At 49.9% G+C, this 13,862-nt stretch overlaps 2 protein-coding genes across 8 annotated transcripts in view; one reads left to right on the plus strand and one right to left on the minus strand.

Annotated features, from left to right (window-relative positions):
* DNTTIP1 (deoxynucleotidyltransferase terminal interacting protein 1) overlaps nt 1-2,284 on the minus strand; it is a 28,458-nt gene extending 26,174 nt beyond the window's left edge. The window contains exons 1-3 of one of the 2 annotated variants that reach the window (XM_059896753.1): nt 2,140-2,284; nt 1,499-1,569; nt 748-844 (exon numbers count right to left, since the gene is read on the minus strand). In XM_059896753.1, coding sequence (XP_059752736.1) covers nt 748-844; nt 1,499-1,569; nt 2,140-2,244 — 273 coding nt within the window. In that variant the 5' untranslated portion in view covers nt 2,245-2,284. The remainder of the gene's footprint in view (nt 1-747; nt 845-1,498; nt 1,570-2,139) is intronic. The other variant, XM_059896752.1, reaches the window with a different exon arrangement.
* A 50-nt stretch (nt 2,285-2,334) lies between these two features.
* Nucleotides 2,335-13,860, plus strand: WFDC3 (WAP four-disulfide core domain 3). Of its 6 annotated transcripts, none has more exons than XM_059896758.1 (6): nt 2,335-2,423; nt 2,746-2,909; nt 4,293-4,381; nt 12,128-12,259; nt 12,819-13,004; nt 13,624-13,860. In XM_059896758.1, exons 3-6 carry the CDS (start codon nt 4,303-4,305, stop codon nt 13,638-13,640), a joined length of 414 nt encoding a protein of 137 aa, XP_059752741.1. In that variant the 5' UTR covers nt 2,335-2,423; nt 2,746-2,909; nt 4,293-4,302; the 3' UTR covers nt 13,641-13,860. The 6 variants fall into 6 exon arrangements, with proteins under 6 accessions (XP_059752741.1, XP_059752739.1, XP_059752738.1 ...); XM_059896756.1 differs by having other exon boundaries at nt 2,827-2,909; XM_059896755.1 differs by having other exon boundaries at nt 2,343-2,675; nt 2,827-2,909.
* Nucleotides 13,861-13,862: the final 2 nt, after the last annotated feature.

The raw sequence follows: 13,862 nt of genomic DNA on the forward strand, positions 1-13,862 counted from the left end.
TAAACAAGTAATAAAAACACCTGCATTCCAAGCACAGTGCTGAGCACATTACACTTAAGTCACTTCATCCTCACAATAGTTTGGCCAAATGTAATGGAGCAGGACCCTACGGGGCCTTCCCAGGGACAGACCCCTCCCTCACATCCTCTGCTTTAGCTCCTCCCTGAAGTACCTAGATAACAGTATCTGATGCACGTTTCCTGAATTGTCTTATAGATGCTAAATCCACCACCAACGGGAAGAAATGAACTACCTGATGAATATGAGCACATAGCCCCCAGAGCCTAAGGATTAATAATGTTAACCCCTGTGACACCACCCTGTTACCTCACCATCAACAATCAGAGAATTGTGCACGAGCTGATCACATACCCTGGGATGCCCCTCCCTCACTCTGCCTTTAAAAATGCTTTGCTGAAACCCATCGGGGACTTGGGGTGTTTTGAGCACTAGCTGTCCTGGACTCCTTGCTTGGTGCCCTGCAATAAATGCTGCACTTTCCTTCACCACAACCCAGTGACAGCAGATTGGCTTCACTGCACGTGGGCAAGCAGTAAGACCCGAGTTTGGTTTGGTAACAGGAAGAGGAATTCAAATTACCCCCAAAGAGGAAAAACATTCTTGGCGGTTTCAGAATTGGAAAACTTTCGATTATCTGTGTGTACTAGAAAGAGAGACTGTGATGCAGGAAAGGACTGCCCATGAGTCTTTATTCCTGTTAATTTTTTATTTTTGTGTCCTTCTCACCTTCATGTACTTGTTGAAGACAGTCTGGATCTCCTCATTGATGCTAGGCTGCAGGACAGCTCGGAGGAGATCCATGGAGATGGCAGGATCTGTGAAACTGCATTCAGGAAGGAGACACAGTCAGGAGGCATGTCCCAAACATATCCTTTCCTACTCTGCCCAGCCAATTATTGAGATAGGACTCTTTAATGACGATAACATGTGGCTTTTACAGAAAACTAGTTATGTGCCCAGGCGCTCTGCAAACCACATAGATGCAGGACTTTATTTCATACTCATAACTCTATGGAATGGCATTATTTTTAAAGTGTTTTAGAAGTATAATACTTAACACAGAAAAAGTCTATATACTTTAACAAACAGTTTTAGTGAACATCATTTTAATCACTACTCAGGTCAAGAAACATATATAACCAGCATCCTAAAGACCCATCTTGTGCTCTCTCCCTTCCCTGAGATGGATACTATTAGCCCCACATTTTTCTTAACTTCCATGCTATTCTGCCTCTTTGGAGCCTTCAAACACAGAGCCTGTGAATGTTAGGGACCTTGGGCATTGTTGAATCAACATGCCCCCTCTTCTGAGTTCAGAAGGGAAATGACTTGCTCAAGGTCACACAGAGTTACGGAACCTGAATCTCCTCTTTCTATTGGCTGATAATCTCTTTCTCAGCTCTGTGCAGTGGGGACCCGAAAGCTGCCTCCCAAGCCAGTGTCTGGGAGGGGAAGTCCCACCCAAGGCCAGCCTTACCTTGTTGTCATCTGTGACCGGCGGCCCCTCCGCTGTACCTGCCGGTGCTTTATCATTATGTTCCAAGGGTTCTGTGGAGACCAAGGGAGCAGATGTCACCGAGGTCCGTGACGCTGGGGTGGAGGTGGAGGGTGGGTATTAAGTTATACCTAGACATCCCTGCTTCTCAGGTGCTTTCACCGTCTCTCCCCGCTTGGGGTAGGGGGGAGGGCAGTGGAAGGCCCTGCCAGGGAAGAGGAACCGAGGAAAAGCTTCCTGCCTCCAAGTCCCAACCCCACTTTTTCAGGAACGGGTGGAGGAAGGGAATCAGTGTCGACCGAGGGCCTACTCTGTGCTAGATGATGTGCTGGGCGCTTTACCCGCATTTGTATCCTTTCCCACAACTTTACGAGGCAGGGACTAATATCTCCATTTTCGAGAAGAGAAAACTGGAGCTCAGGGGCTTGACAGGGCCGGCCCACGTCACCTAGCTAGGAGGGCGGCACCAGAATATGAAGCCAGGTCGTCGCACTGCGACAACGCCAACCCCTGGCAACACCAGCCGCCTCGTTCTCCCGCCCGCGGGCCAGGGTCCCGGGAGCCCGAGGCCCTGTAGGGCCCGAGCCCAGGCCTGGCCGGGGCTTCCCCGGGGGCGCCCTCACCGTGAGAACCAGCTGCCCCGCTGCGCCCGCGTCTCCCAGCTCGGGGCCGCCCCGCTCTGCCCCGCCGGGTCCCCGCGGCTGCTCGGCGTCGCCAGTGGCCCCCATGGCGCCCCCGGCCCCCACAAGTTCAGCCCGACTCTGCCACCGGCCGGAAAGTCGCCCTGTGACGTCATTGGAGCGCGCCGCCCGCAGGCTCCGGAAGCGCGACGCAGCGAGCGGCAGGGTTACCAGGGGAACCGAGCCGCCGCGTCTCGCCGGGTCCCAGAAGCTTAGAAGCTCTGTGTGTAGGTTGGCCAGGCTCCCTCTCGGGAGCGGCCGCGCCTCGGGTGTAAACTGTGGGTGTTCAGTCAAGGATCTTTCTCTGGCCGGGCCAAGGCCCGTGGAGAAGTGCGGGGCAGGAGGAGGGGAGCAGGTTTTCTCGGGCCGGTGTTGGGGAGCGGAGGGGAGCGTTTGGTACCGAGGCGTCTGCAGTTGTCTCCGGAAAACTAGATTTTAATATGCCTGGCACTCAGCCCCCGGAATTGGATGGGCCTAATGTGAGGACCCCGAAACCCAACAAGAGGGGGTCTGGCCCATGCCATCCCACTCACCCAGCGGTCTCTCCAGGCCTTGACCCCAGGGATTGCCTCTTGGCGTCTGAAGGCATCTGAAGGCATCTGAATGAAGATTCTGGGCTTCTCTCCCCAGATGCGTGATACTGGGATGGGCTGGGGATGCAGGGATTTAACAGCTGTGGAGTTCCCCAGAGCCCCCTTAGCTCTGCATTAGAGGTAAGACGTCCCTGAATAGAATTGGATCTACTTATGGGTGGTAGATAAAGTTACTTTTATCAGGTCATAATATGGGGTAGTAGAAAGTGCATGAGTTTTGCAGTTAGAAAGATCTGAGTTCAAGTCCATTATGATATGGTGGTAACATTGACTATGGGATTGGACTGCTTACCTTTGTTCTACTACTTATTAGCTGTGACCCACATTTCTTTCTGTGCCTCAGTTTCCCCATCTGTAGAATGGGGATAATAGTACCTAACACATAGGGTTGCAATGAGGATTAATTGAGTTAATTCATGTAAAGTACTTAGAACCTTGGCAGTAGTAAACCTTCAAACAATGTTATCTGTCATTACTATTATTAAATTCCAGCAGCCACCACTTACTAGCTTAATGACCTTGGCTAATTTTCCCTCTGAACTAGTTTTCTTACTTCTGCAAGATTATTGTGAGGCATAAAATAAATAATGTGTATAAAACACATGTTAGGTCATCAATAAATGTTAATTATCTCCACGCTCCAATATCAGCCTTAAAACAATAAGGCAACTTTCTGGTACCAAATTCTTTGTCCCTATTAAGGAGGTTTTTACCCTTTAACCTTAATAGGCTAAGCAATGCCAGTGGACATTGTTAGGTATCATGGTTGACCAAAGGAATAGATAAAGAAAAATAAAAAGAAATGTAGGAAGAAGAGATAAAGAAAGGGAGTATATATGACCTAGGTTACTACTTGAGTCATAGCAACTGTTCTTTCGGGTTTTGTCGACTAACCTTCATATAGTCCAAGAATGCCCTGTATGGGCTAGAGGGACCAAGATGTAGGTTTTTGGTGCATTTATATTAGTTCTGAACAAATCTAAACACTGCTTTTCTGTAGTTTTTGGATAGTTTCTAAGCAGTCTGTTCCATTCTCTGTTTTCTAGGTTGCTAGGATGGACAGGAGCCAGAGTGCATTTTATTAGCTTTGGTTCTTTTCTTTAGTTGTGTCTCTAGTCCTTTCCTCTCTCATTACAGCTGTAGCTGTGTCCTTCCAAAACCCTCTAGGGCTCTCTTTGATCCTTTATCCAATGGCCATCCCTCCATTTTCTCAGTTGCCCATTAGATTCCTCATCATTGTCCAGGGATGTTGTGTATATTGCAGAGTTTGATCATTCCCATCACGTGTGTCTTTTGGTAGTGCCAGGAATTTTCCCACATACCAGCAACCAGTCACTTTTCTTCTTGTCAGGAGAAGACATCCTTGGGGATTATAGTGAAAGGGAAAACTTTGTGGCTGGCCTTAGACCAATCCCCTAGTCTTGCCCTTCCCTCGGTTGATGTATTGATACAAGGCAAGGTGTACACGTCTGGCCTGAACTGAGTTCTCATCTCTACCCTCAGCATCATCATCATGTCGAGCTGCCTCTTCCTCCTGAAGGCACTTCTTGCTCTTGGGTCCGTGGCATCCTGGGTGACTGCAGGAGAGCATGGTGAGCTATCATTTGGGATCCCTGGCTAACAGCAATAGAAAACGACCAGAGGAGAAGTCATCCCCTGCCTCCTCCCAGAGTGAGGGTCCTCATTTGGGGAGATGGTCTTCTCTGTAGAACAGAACTGGACACATAGATTCTTGGGACAGCCAGGATAGGTCTTCCTGGCTTTCTCTGTCCTCTCTGGACAAGGAGATAGCACTTCCAGTCTGGCTTACTAGAGGTTCTAGCTTTTCCTGAGGGCTCTCACCCTAGGGTGAGAATAGGATCGCCCCAAGCTTTCTGTCTCTCTCTCTGCAGAGTGGCTGGTCTGTGTGTGGTGCTGGGTGCATGTTAGCGGCTGTGTGGGAGAAGGGGAAAGTGGTTGCAGAAATATTTTGTTTTAAATTTATTTATTTAAATAATTTATTTAATTTATTTATTTTTGGCTGCGTTGGATCTTCGTTGCTGCGCGTGGGCTCTCTCTAGTTGCGGTGAGCAGGGTCTACTCTTCGTTGCGGTGCGCGGGCTTCTCATTGCAGTGTCTTCTCTTGTTGCGGAGCACGGGCTCTAGGCTCGCGGGCTCAGTAGTTGTGACACATGGGCTTAGTTGCTCCGCGGCATGTGGGATCTTCCCGGACCAGGGCTCGAACCCATGTCCCCTGCATTGGCAGGCAGATTCTTAACCACTGCGCCACCAGGGAAGCCCCAGAAATATTTTTGACAGGAATTTTGGAGAGACTAAGAGTCCCCGAAGTACATTTGCCTTCCATTCCCTGTTTCTTGAGGCCTCGCCAGTTACCCCAATCTCAAGCGATAACTTTTGCAGTGAAAGAAGGAAAATGCCCTCGCAATAAGAACCCATGCCAAGAGCCATACCAGGGGGATTCTGCCTGTCTGGCCAGGCGGAAGCGCTGCGGCGCAGGCTGTGCTCGGCTCTGTCGAGGAGGCGATGCTGGCTTGAGAGGCGAAATCCAAGTCTCCTTTCCGATCTTGCCTCTGGGCTAGATACACCCAGAGAGCTTCCTGCCTCCTAGGTTGGCTCTTGAAATTTAGCTCACCTCTTTTTTCCCCTTTTGGGGGGGGTCTCTTCTCCTTTAATCACTCGTGTCCCCAGTTCTTTGCCTTCTGTCAGGAGAGAACAGGCCATTGATTATCTGCATCTTTTACTTTGAACTCAGGGTTCCTGTGAAGGCTGGCCTCCTTCCAGCCAAACCTCCCCAGGTAGCAGCCCCCTTCCCTGTACCCAGTGGCGTTGTCTGCGCCTGGCTTCAGCAGCTCCCTTGGGCAGCCTGCCCGTAAGGGAGAATAGAGTGTTGTACTCTTTGCCAGGACTCTGGAGGGCCAGCTCTGGAACCAGAGCCTGGGAATCTGTCTCACGCGGGTCAACTTGTCAGGCCTGGTACAATCTTCGCAGTGTTTGAAGGTGATGGCTGAATTGCGGGGGCTGAGGGTGAGGCTGGCAGCCAGGCAAGGCAGCTTGGTGAGCTGCCCTGGGCCCTGGCCAGCCCAGATGGGGCTTCCTCTTTCCTTGGAGCTTGGCAGGTTAGAGCAGGGATCTCTCTGCACCTCTCCCAGAGCCCACTGGCCGAGTGGGGTTCCTCGTCTGGTGGGAAGTAATATTTCTGCTGGGATATTACCTAAGTACTTTTCTACAGTTCCAGTCCTGGAGGAGGGCTGGCCCACTCACCCAGCGGGACTCGTTGCTACAGCCCACTGCACAGGGAACTCCCCTTCCTGGGCTGTGAATAATCTCTGCTTTCATTAAGCTCTGATTTGCCAGAAGCTTACCATAGCCTGTCCTGTCTGTTTGGTAACGTGGAGGAATGTCAGGGTGCCTGAGGGCACAGGGCAGACCCTGGGACCTGCTCCCCTGAGGCAGTTCGGGTCTGAGCCTGAACCGGGCTCCTCTGCTTGCTGGCTCTGTGGCCTTGGACAAGTCCTTTCATCTCTTTGAACCTCATTTTTATCATTCTTAAAATGGAGATAAGGGTATTTATCTCATAGAGTGATAATGCAGTGTCCATTTGGGCTGCTATAACAGAATACCATAGACTGGGTGGCTGATAAACAACAGAAATTTATTTCTTACAATTCTGGAGGCGGGGAAGTCCAAGATCAAGGTCTAGCAGGTTCAGTGTCTGGGAGGGCCTGCTTCCTGGTTTGTCGACTGCCGGTTTGTCGACTGCCGTCTTTTTGCTGTGACCTCACGTGGCAGAAGGGCAGTAAGGGCCACTAGTATTCATGAGGGCTCCAGTCTCCTGACTTAATCACCTCCCAAAGACCCCACTTCCAAATACCTTCACTTTGGAGATTAGGTTTCAACATATGAATTTTCGGAGAATACAAATATTCAGTCTACAGCATGCAGTTGAGAAGAAATGTACATAAGAAACTTGTACAAAACCTGCCAAATAATGCCTGACAGCTCATATAGTTATGCCCAGCACCTCGCTGTTCAGGTTCCCTCCCAGCTATCTGAGGTCTGGCCTATCTATTCACTTGCTCACTTATAAATGGATTCAATACATATTGAGTGTCTACCCTACCTGGCATTTGGGCATCCTGGGGTGAGCATGGTAGCCATGGCCCTTGCTCTCATGGAGCTCACCCTCTGATGTGAGACACAGTAAATAATCATAAACGAGCAATAATAACCACCAGTCGTGATGAGTGCAATGAAGGGAAAGAAAAGAGAGGGAAAGAGGAGGTATCGTTTTAAGTTGGAGAATGAGAAGGAGCTGGCCATTGGGTGGAGTGCTATGAAGAGGGAACTGCAGGGGCAAAAGCAGTAGAGTAGGGCAGGGCTTACTATTTTAAGGAGTTGAAAGGTCAGTGTGGCTGGAGAAAAGAGATGGAGAAGGAAGGTGGTTCCAGTTGAGGCAGAGTCCAGGCTTTGGGGGAGTCTCCGGGGCCTCTGTCTAAGGCTTTATTGTAAGTGCAGTGGGAGGCCTTTAAAGGGGGCTATAAAAGCAGGAGAGGCCTGATCCAGTTTTCATTTTAAAAAGGCTACTCTGCTGGTGTCTGAAGAATGGATGGGGTGAATATAGAAGATGGCAGGCCAGTTAAGAGGCCAATATGCCAGGCTGGATGGGGGGTGATCATGGCTCAGACCAGGGTGGTGACAGTGCAGACCTGGAAGAGTGGCAGACTTGAAGTACTTTTGAAGGTGAAGCTGACAGGCCTGGGGAAAGAAGTTAGCAGATGTGGGTGTTGAGGAAAAGGAAGTGTCAAAAAGGGTGGTGAATGTCTGGCTGGAGCTGTTGGGTGATGGTGGTGGTCTTTACTGAGAAGGGGACAACTTTGGGAGGAGAAGGAGGAGATTTTGGAGTGAAGATTCAGATTACGGCCTAAGAGTTGTCCCCTCTGGCTCCCTCATGGCGCCCCTCCCACTGCATGAAAGTTGAACCCTCCTGATCCCCCGTGACCCTCTGTTTTGCTTATTACGACATGTGCATTAGTATTATTTTTAAAAAACATTTATTTATTTATGTATTTATTTATTTATTTATTTGTGTTGGGTCTTAGTTGTGGCAGGCGGGCTCCTTAGTTGTGGCTTGCCATATCCTTAGTTGTGGCATGCAAACTCTTAGTTGCGGCATGCATGTGGGATCTAGTTCCCAGACCAGGGATCGAACCAGGGTCCCCTGCACTGGGAGCGTGGAGTCTTTTTAAATAAATTTATTTATTATTTATTTATTTATTTTTGGCTGCATTGGGTCTTCGTTGCTGTGTGCGGGCTTTCTCTAGTTACGGCGAGCAGGGGCTACTCTTCCTTGCGGTGCGCGGGCTTCTCATTGCAGTGGCTTCTCTTGTTGCGGAGCACAGGCTCTAGGTGCGCGGGCTTCAGTAGTTGTGGCACGTGGGCTCAGTAGTTGTGGCTTGCAGGCTCTAGAGTGCAGGCTCAGTAGTTGTGGCGCATGGGCTTAGCTGCTCCGCGGCATGTGGGATCTTCCTGGACCAGGGCTCAAACTCGCGTCCCCTTCATTGGCAGGCAGATTCTTAAGCACTGAGCTACCAGGGAAGCCCTGGAGTGCAGAGTCATAACCACTGCACCACCAGGGAAGTCCCACGACATGTACATTGTGTCCTTCGTATGCATTGATGGCATGGGCTCCCTGTGTGTTTGGGTCCCCTTTTCTGAAACCTCACTGCTGGTTGTACAGCTAGCTAAGAGTTGACACAGCAGGCCCAAGACTGATATTCTCAGAAAGGCCTGCTCACAAGATTGGCCTTGGTGGGCTTCTGGGAATTTGGATTTTGAGACGGTTCCTGCCACCGTAACTAATAAGAGTGGTTTGAGCTAGGCAGAGAGCGCCCATGTGACCAGCCCCCAGGAAGAACCCTAAGTCTCCAGTGAGCTTCCCTGGTAGATACCACTTCACATGTATTGTCACAATTCCATACTGGAGGAATGAAGTCATCCTGTGTGACTCCCCTGGGAGAGGACTCTTGGAAGCTTGCGCCTGGCTTCCTCTGGACTTCACCTCGTGCACCTCTTCCCTTTGATGATTTTGCTTTGTATTTTTGTGCTGTCGTAAATCATGGCCATGGGTACAACTGTATGCCGAGTCCTGTGAGTCCTAGTGAATCACCAAAACTAGGAGTGGTCTTGAGGGTTCCAGGCACACTAGTTTATTTATAAGTTTTCCTAACCCCTAAAACTGTCTACCACTGGGTCTTTTGGCAGAACTGAGCTGAGCCCCAGTGCTTGTTGATTCGGTTTTGGGTGATCGTTGCGGAGTGCAGGGGATCACCATGATGTGGATTAAAGGGCACTGGACCTAGTGTCAGAGCTGGGGGTTTGGGACCCAATTCTGTGACCATTGACCTCAGGCCAATCCTTCCCCCTTCTGGGTGTCTGTCTGTTTACAAGAGAAGAGGAGTAGCTCTGAAGGCTCAGAGGGCCCTTCTTGGCTTAAGAAGTTTTGAAATTTCACTTTTCTGCCAGCAGCTGCTGTTCTTCCCTAGTGGAAGGTTGGAGCTGGGGCAACGGTAAAGACTAAGTGTGAGTATTTCCTAGGCTTCAGCTTTTTATTCTACTTTTCTGGTGATAGCTTGGGATCTTGGGATAGGGGCATATCTGGAGGCTAGGGATGACCATCCCCGTTCTGGCTATCATTCCTATTTCTCATCCTGATTCCTGCTAACATACCTGTGAGGTGACCGGAAACCATGTGTTACGAGGAACTGAGCTTACCTAGCCTGGCAAAGCTAAGACAGTGAAAGGCAGAGGATGGCTAAAGAGATGGCATGAGCCATGTTTTTGCCAGGTCTCTGGGAATAGGAAAAGGACCAATGAATAGAAACAGATTTCAGTTGAGTATAAAGAAGGACTTCCTTATACCTAAGGCTGTCTAGCTGGAGTATAAGGATGGCATAGTCTGGCTTGGAGGTATTGAAGCCCCCTTAATTCCAGCTGTTCAAGCTGAGAGGAGGGGATTGTTTGGCAGGGATTCAAGCATCAGATAGGGTATTAGACTGGGTGGCTCTGCTGGGCGCTGGTCCGAGGGGATGTGCTGTGACCCTCAGGGCTTCAGCCTGTCTTCCAAGGGTCCCTTCATTGCTTCTACTATTTGACAAAACCCCAGGGACCTCAAGGAAGCCTGGCCTGGCAGAGGGTAGGGCTTTGGTCTCTACGCCTGGTCCTGAGGATGAGGGCAGAGGTAGCAGGGTGCTCCTGGCATTGGTTACTTCAGAGTCGGGCCCGGAAAAATGGTGACATCTGGGAAGTGTGGTATTCTAGGCCTCCACTCTAGGGCACACGGTATGACTTGGTGAGAAGTTTATTTTGCTGTGTTTCTCCCTACCAGGGAGATTTTTTTTTATGCCCAGCCTTCTCAACCGTGGGGTAAAAGGCTTTGTTCCTTGTTAAATGGATTTTAGTGTTTGTCAGACAGGTGGGGAGGTGTGGAGAGATACATGTGGTGGTTACAGTGACCATATTTTCTGAATAAAAAATATCAAGACACATAGTCGTGACACAAGCGGGCAATGGCAAAAAATATTTGAAATAGGGGCTATTCCGAAAAATCCTAGGATGCCAGGTTACTATATCTTGATTGTTTAGCTGCATGTATTTTCTTGGAGTCCAATACTTGCTTCTTCCATCATGTCAGACTTCCCGGAGCCAGCTGTGTCTAATCGTATGTACATGTTCTTTCTCAGAGGCACTGGGCCAGTCCTGTCTTGGTTTTCTACAAAGCTTGAATTGCCTGTCATTTTCCCCTCCATTTAAAAAACTTGAAATAAACACTGAGAGGAATGAGTCATGGTGAGTGGGTTTGGTTTGGATGTGACTTCTTGGGTGTGCCTGCCCCCGTGGACCTGGCCTGTTGCCCACATATCTTAAGGATGGTGTAGTAGAAAGAGTGCTTCACTGCAAACCAAGAAGCTGAGTTTTGTCCTGCTTTGCTGCTGACTCACTCTGCAGTTCTGGGCCAACCCCTTCTCTTCTCTGAGTTCCATTATCTTCTTAGGGGCTGTGAAAGGGCACATCAAGAATGTGTTTGCCTACGTGAAGCAGAAAATGAAACCAACAGGGATTTTTCTTTCTCACATAACAAGAAGTCCTGAAGTCAGCGCCAGGGCTGGTGTGGTGGCTTCACGATGAAGCAATTTCTCTCTCTCTCCTTTGCAGTTCTTGACTTTGTCTTCATACTGGTTGCCTCCTGGTTGCAAGAAGGCTGCTCTGATTCCTTGTCTGTCTTTGGACTGGAAGAAGCAAGAAACGAGGGGGCAGTTTGACAGTTGTATTCCCTGAACCAACAATGCAAAAGTTTTCCCAGCTTATATCTTAGTTTGTGGTCACCCCTAGTTACAAGGGAATATGGGGGAAGCAAATCATTTTAGCTGACTGGCCTCCCTGCCTCTCCGAACAAGCCTGGGATTCTATTCACAAGTGCTTCAGTTATTTATTGCCACCTAACAAACCATCCCCAAACTTAGCGACTTAACACAGTGCATTCTTTTTTTTTTTTTTTCCCCCAAAGCCCCAATCCTGAAGTCATCAACATTAACACAGTGCATTCTTTCTCACAGTTGTGTGGGTTTGTGGGTTGGCTTGGCTTGGCTGGGCTTAGCCGGGCAGTTCTTATACCCAGTGGCTCAGCTGAGGTCCTTCATGCAGCTGGGAGCTCCCTGGCAAGTTCCACTGTGGCTGGAATGTCCAGGATGGCCTCTCCTCCTCCAGGTTCTCCCTCCGGAGGCGTCTCATTATCCCGCGGCCTAGCCCAAGCTGCTTTACAGCATGGTGGCTGGTTTCCAAGAGGGAGTGTTCAAGCCCCAGTATGCAAGTGTTGCTCAAGCCTCTGCTTGCATCATACTTGGCTGGTGTCCTGTTGGTCAAAGCAAGTCACCCAGTCAAGCCCAGAGACAGTATGGGAGGGGGCTACCCAAGAGCATGTATTCCAGCAGCCAGCAGTGTTGATGTCGACCACAGTAAGCAGGGAGGGAGGATGAATATGAAGGTGGCAGCTAGTGCGTTTGCCACAATGTGTTAGACCTCAACAGTGCTTTTCGGTCTGTGAGTCTGGATATCTATTTAGTATTTTGCAGTCGGCATTAAAAAAAAAAGAAATAGAATATAAAGTGTCAGCATTGCATATACATGTATGCACATAAATATGTACATTTTACACATAAATAGGTATAAAATACACACGGGACTCAATGGAAAATGTATTTTGTACTCAGAGTCCCAATAAAAATGACTGGAAACACGGGGCTTGAACACCTCTGGGCCCCAATGCTCTGATTTTATGGCAGAGTTTGGCGGTGAGTGTCCTGCCGACCCCCTTCCGTGTGAAGAGCTGTGTGATGGGGACGCATCCTGTCCTCAGGGGCATAAGTGCTGCAGCACCGGCTGTGGCCGTGCCTGCCATGGAGACATTAAGGGAGGTATGTCGGCTCTTTGGGGAAGACTTGAGTGCTCCTGGGGTCCCAGGGTTGGCTTGGGAGGGAGCCATCTGTGGCCTCCTTCTCTTTCTCTTCGTGGGAGGAGTCAGGGTTCTCATCTTTCCACTCCTCCTAGCCCCTCAACCCAAAGCAACCCTCCTCCAAGGACCAAGGGGCCCATGTTGGCATTGAAAGAACTAGAGGAAGGCAGTGGGTGTTAGTAGGAAGCCCAAGCATAGGGGGAGAGGGTGGTGCTCTGGGAGCCTTGCTCCTTCTGCATCCCACCCCGCCCCAGCCCCAAACCCACAGAGGTATCAAGTCCCAAGGTACCTCTAGGGAACTCCCTGTGGGATGTCATTTGGAAATCATTAGTCCAGATGCTCTCTTGGGGCCCTGCAGGGGCTCGGATCCTTGAACTTCAAGGTTTCCCAGCCAGATCTTTGGTTAAGATCTAGTTAGAATCAGGGATGGATTTATCTGGAGCCTCTAAGTCCCAGATGGGAACTTGGAGTCATTGGAGCCAACCCTCCTGTCTCTATACCTATGCCTGTTTATCCCACAGGGCGGGCTGGTGATTGTCCAAAAATTTTGGCGGGCCTGTGCATTGTCAGCTGCATGGCGGATGAGAACTGCCAAGCTGGGGAAAAGTGCTGCAAGTCAGGCTGTGGCCGTTTCTGTGTCCCGCCAGTCCTGCCACCCCAGCTGGCCCTGAACCCCAACCGGACCATCAGGTCTAATTATGAATTAGGTGAGTACAGCCCATTGTTATCAATAACAACAGCCTTAACTGCTATGTACAGAGCACTGGCTTAGGTGCTGGGTGGGGACTCCAGAAGGGCAAGACAGTTTTTGCCCTGGAGAGTCTAGTTGGAGAGAAAGATTCTATGTCACAGATCAGAACCCTTGTATAGGCAGTATGCGTGTATAGGTGATGAGAGTAAGTGTGGCTCCTTGGGAAGGTCCTTCTCCTAGAAGTAGGATTTGATCTGGGCCCTAAGGCCTAGGCAGGATGTGACCAAGGGAGGAGAGCACAGAGAACATGCTGCATGGGTGGTCTGGTGATGGTCAGCAAAGGCACAGAGGGGGTAATGTATGTGACGTGTTTGGGGAGCTGGGATGGGGGTGGTGAGAGAGTGGGTAAGGGAACAGACAGGCTGTTTTTTGAACAGGAAATATAAGGTTGGTCAATGAATGATAAGAGTCTTCAATGCCAGTTTGGACAGGATTGTCTGGGAAGCAGGGAGCCATTTAAGGCCTTTGAGAGCAATCTTTGCCAAACTTCTCCAGGGTGGAAGGGAAAAAAAAACATGTTGGGGACCTGGAGCCAGGAGGGCACAGTTGTGACCTGATGTTTCTTCTGCTTGCAGAGATCCTGGTGCCCTAGCTGTCCTGAGGTGTCCTGAGTTTCTTTGGTGACTCCGGGGGGCTTGTCCTGGTAGCCAGGAGAGGATGATGTCCTGGGGCTTGTGACACCCCCAGGGACTTTAATTGCCCCCTCTGCTCTGTTTCTGTTCTTGCTGCTGCCCTGAGCGTAGGAAACCCAGCCCTGGGCTTGGGCAGTGGGTGTGTGGTGCTTCTTTTCCCCAATAAAGGTCGATGCTGAACC

The sequence above is a fragment of the Balaenoptera ricei genome, chromosome 15, assembly GCF_028023285.1.
Source record: "Balaenoptera ricei isolate mBalRic1 chromosome 15, mBalRic1.hap2, whole genome shotgun sequence".
NCBI lineage: Eukaryota > Metazoa > Chordata > Mammalia > Artiodactyla > Balaenopteridae > Balaenoptera > Balaenoptera ricei.

Excerpts from the sequence above, each read along its gene's own strand:
- WFDC3 (XM_059896754.1), top strand. Across the intron at positions 11,110-12,127 it reads AACGAGGGGGCAGTTTGACA|AGTTTGGCGGTGAGTGTCCT; the intron begins GTTGTATTCCCT and ends ATTTTATGGCAG. Across the intron at positions 12,260-12,818 it reads CCATGGAGACATTAAGGGAG|GGCGGGCTGGTGATTGTCCA; the intron begins GTATGTCGGCTC and ends TTTATCCCACAG.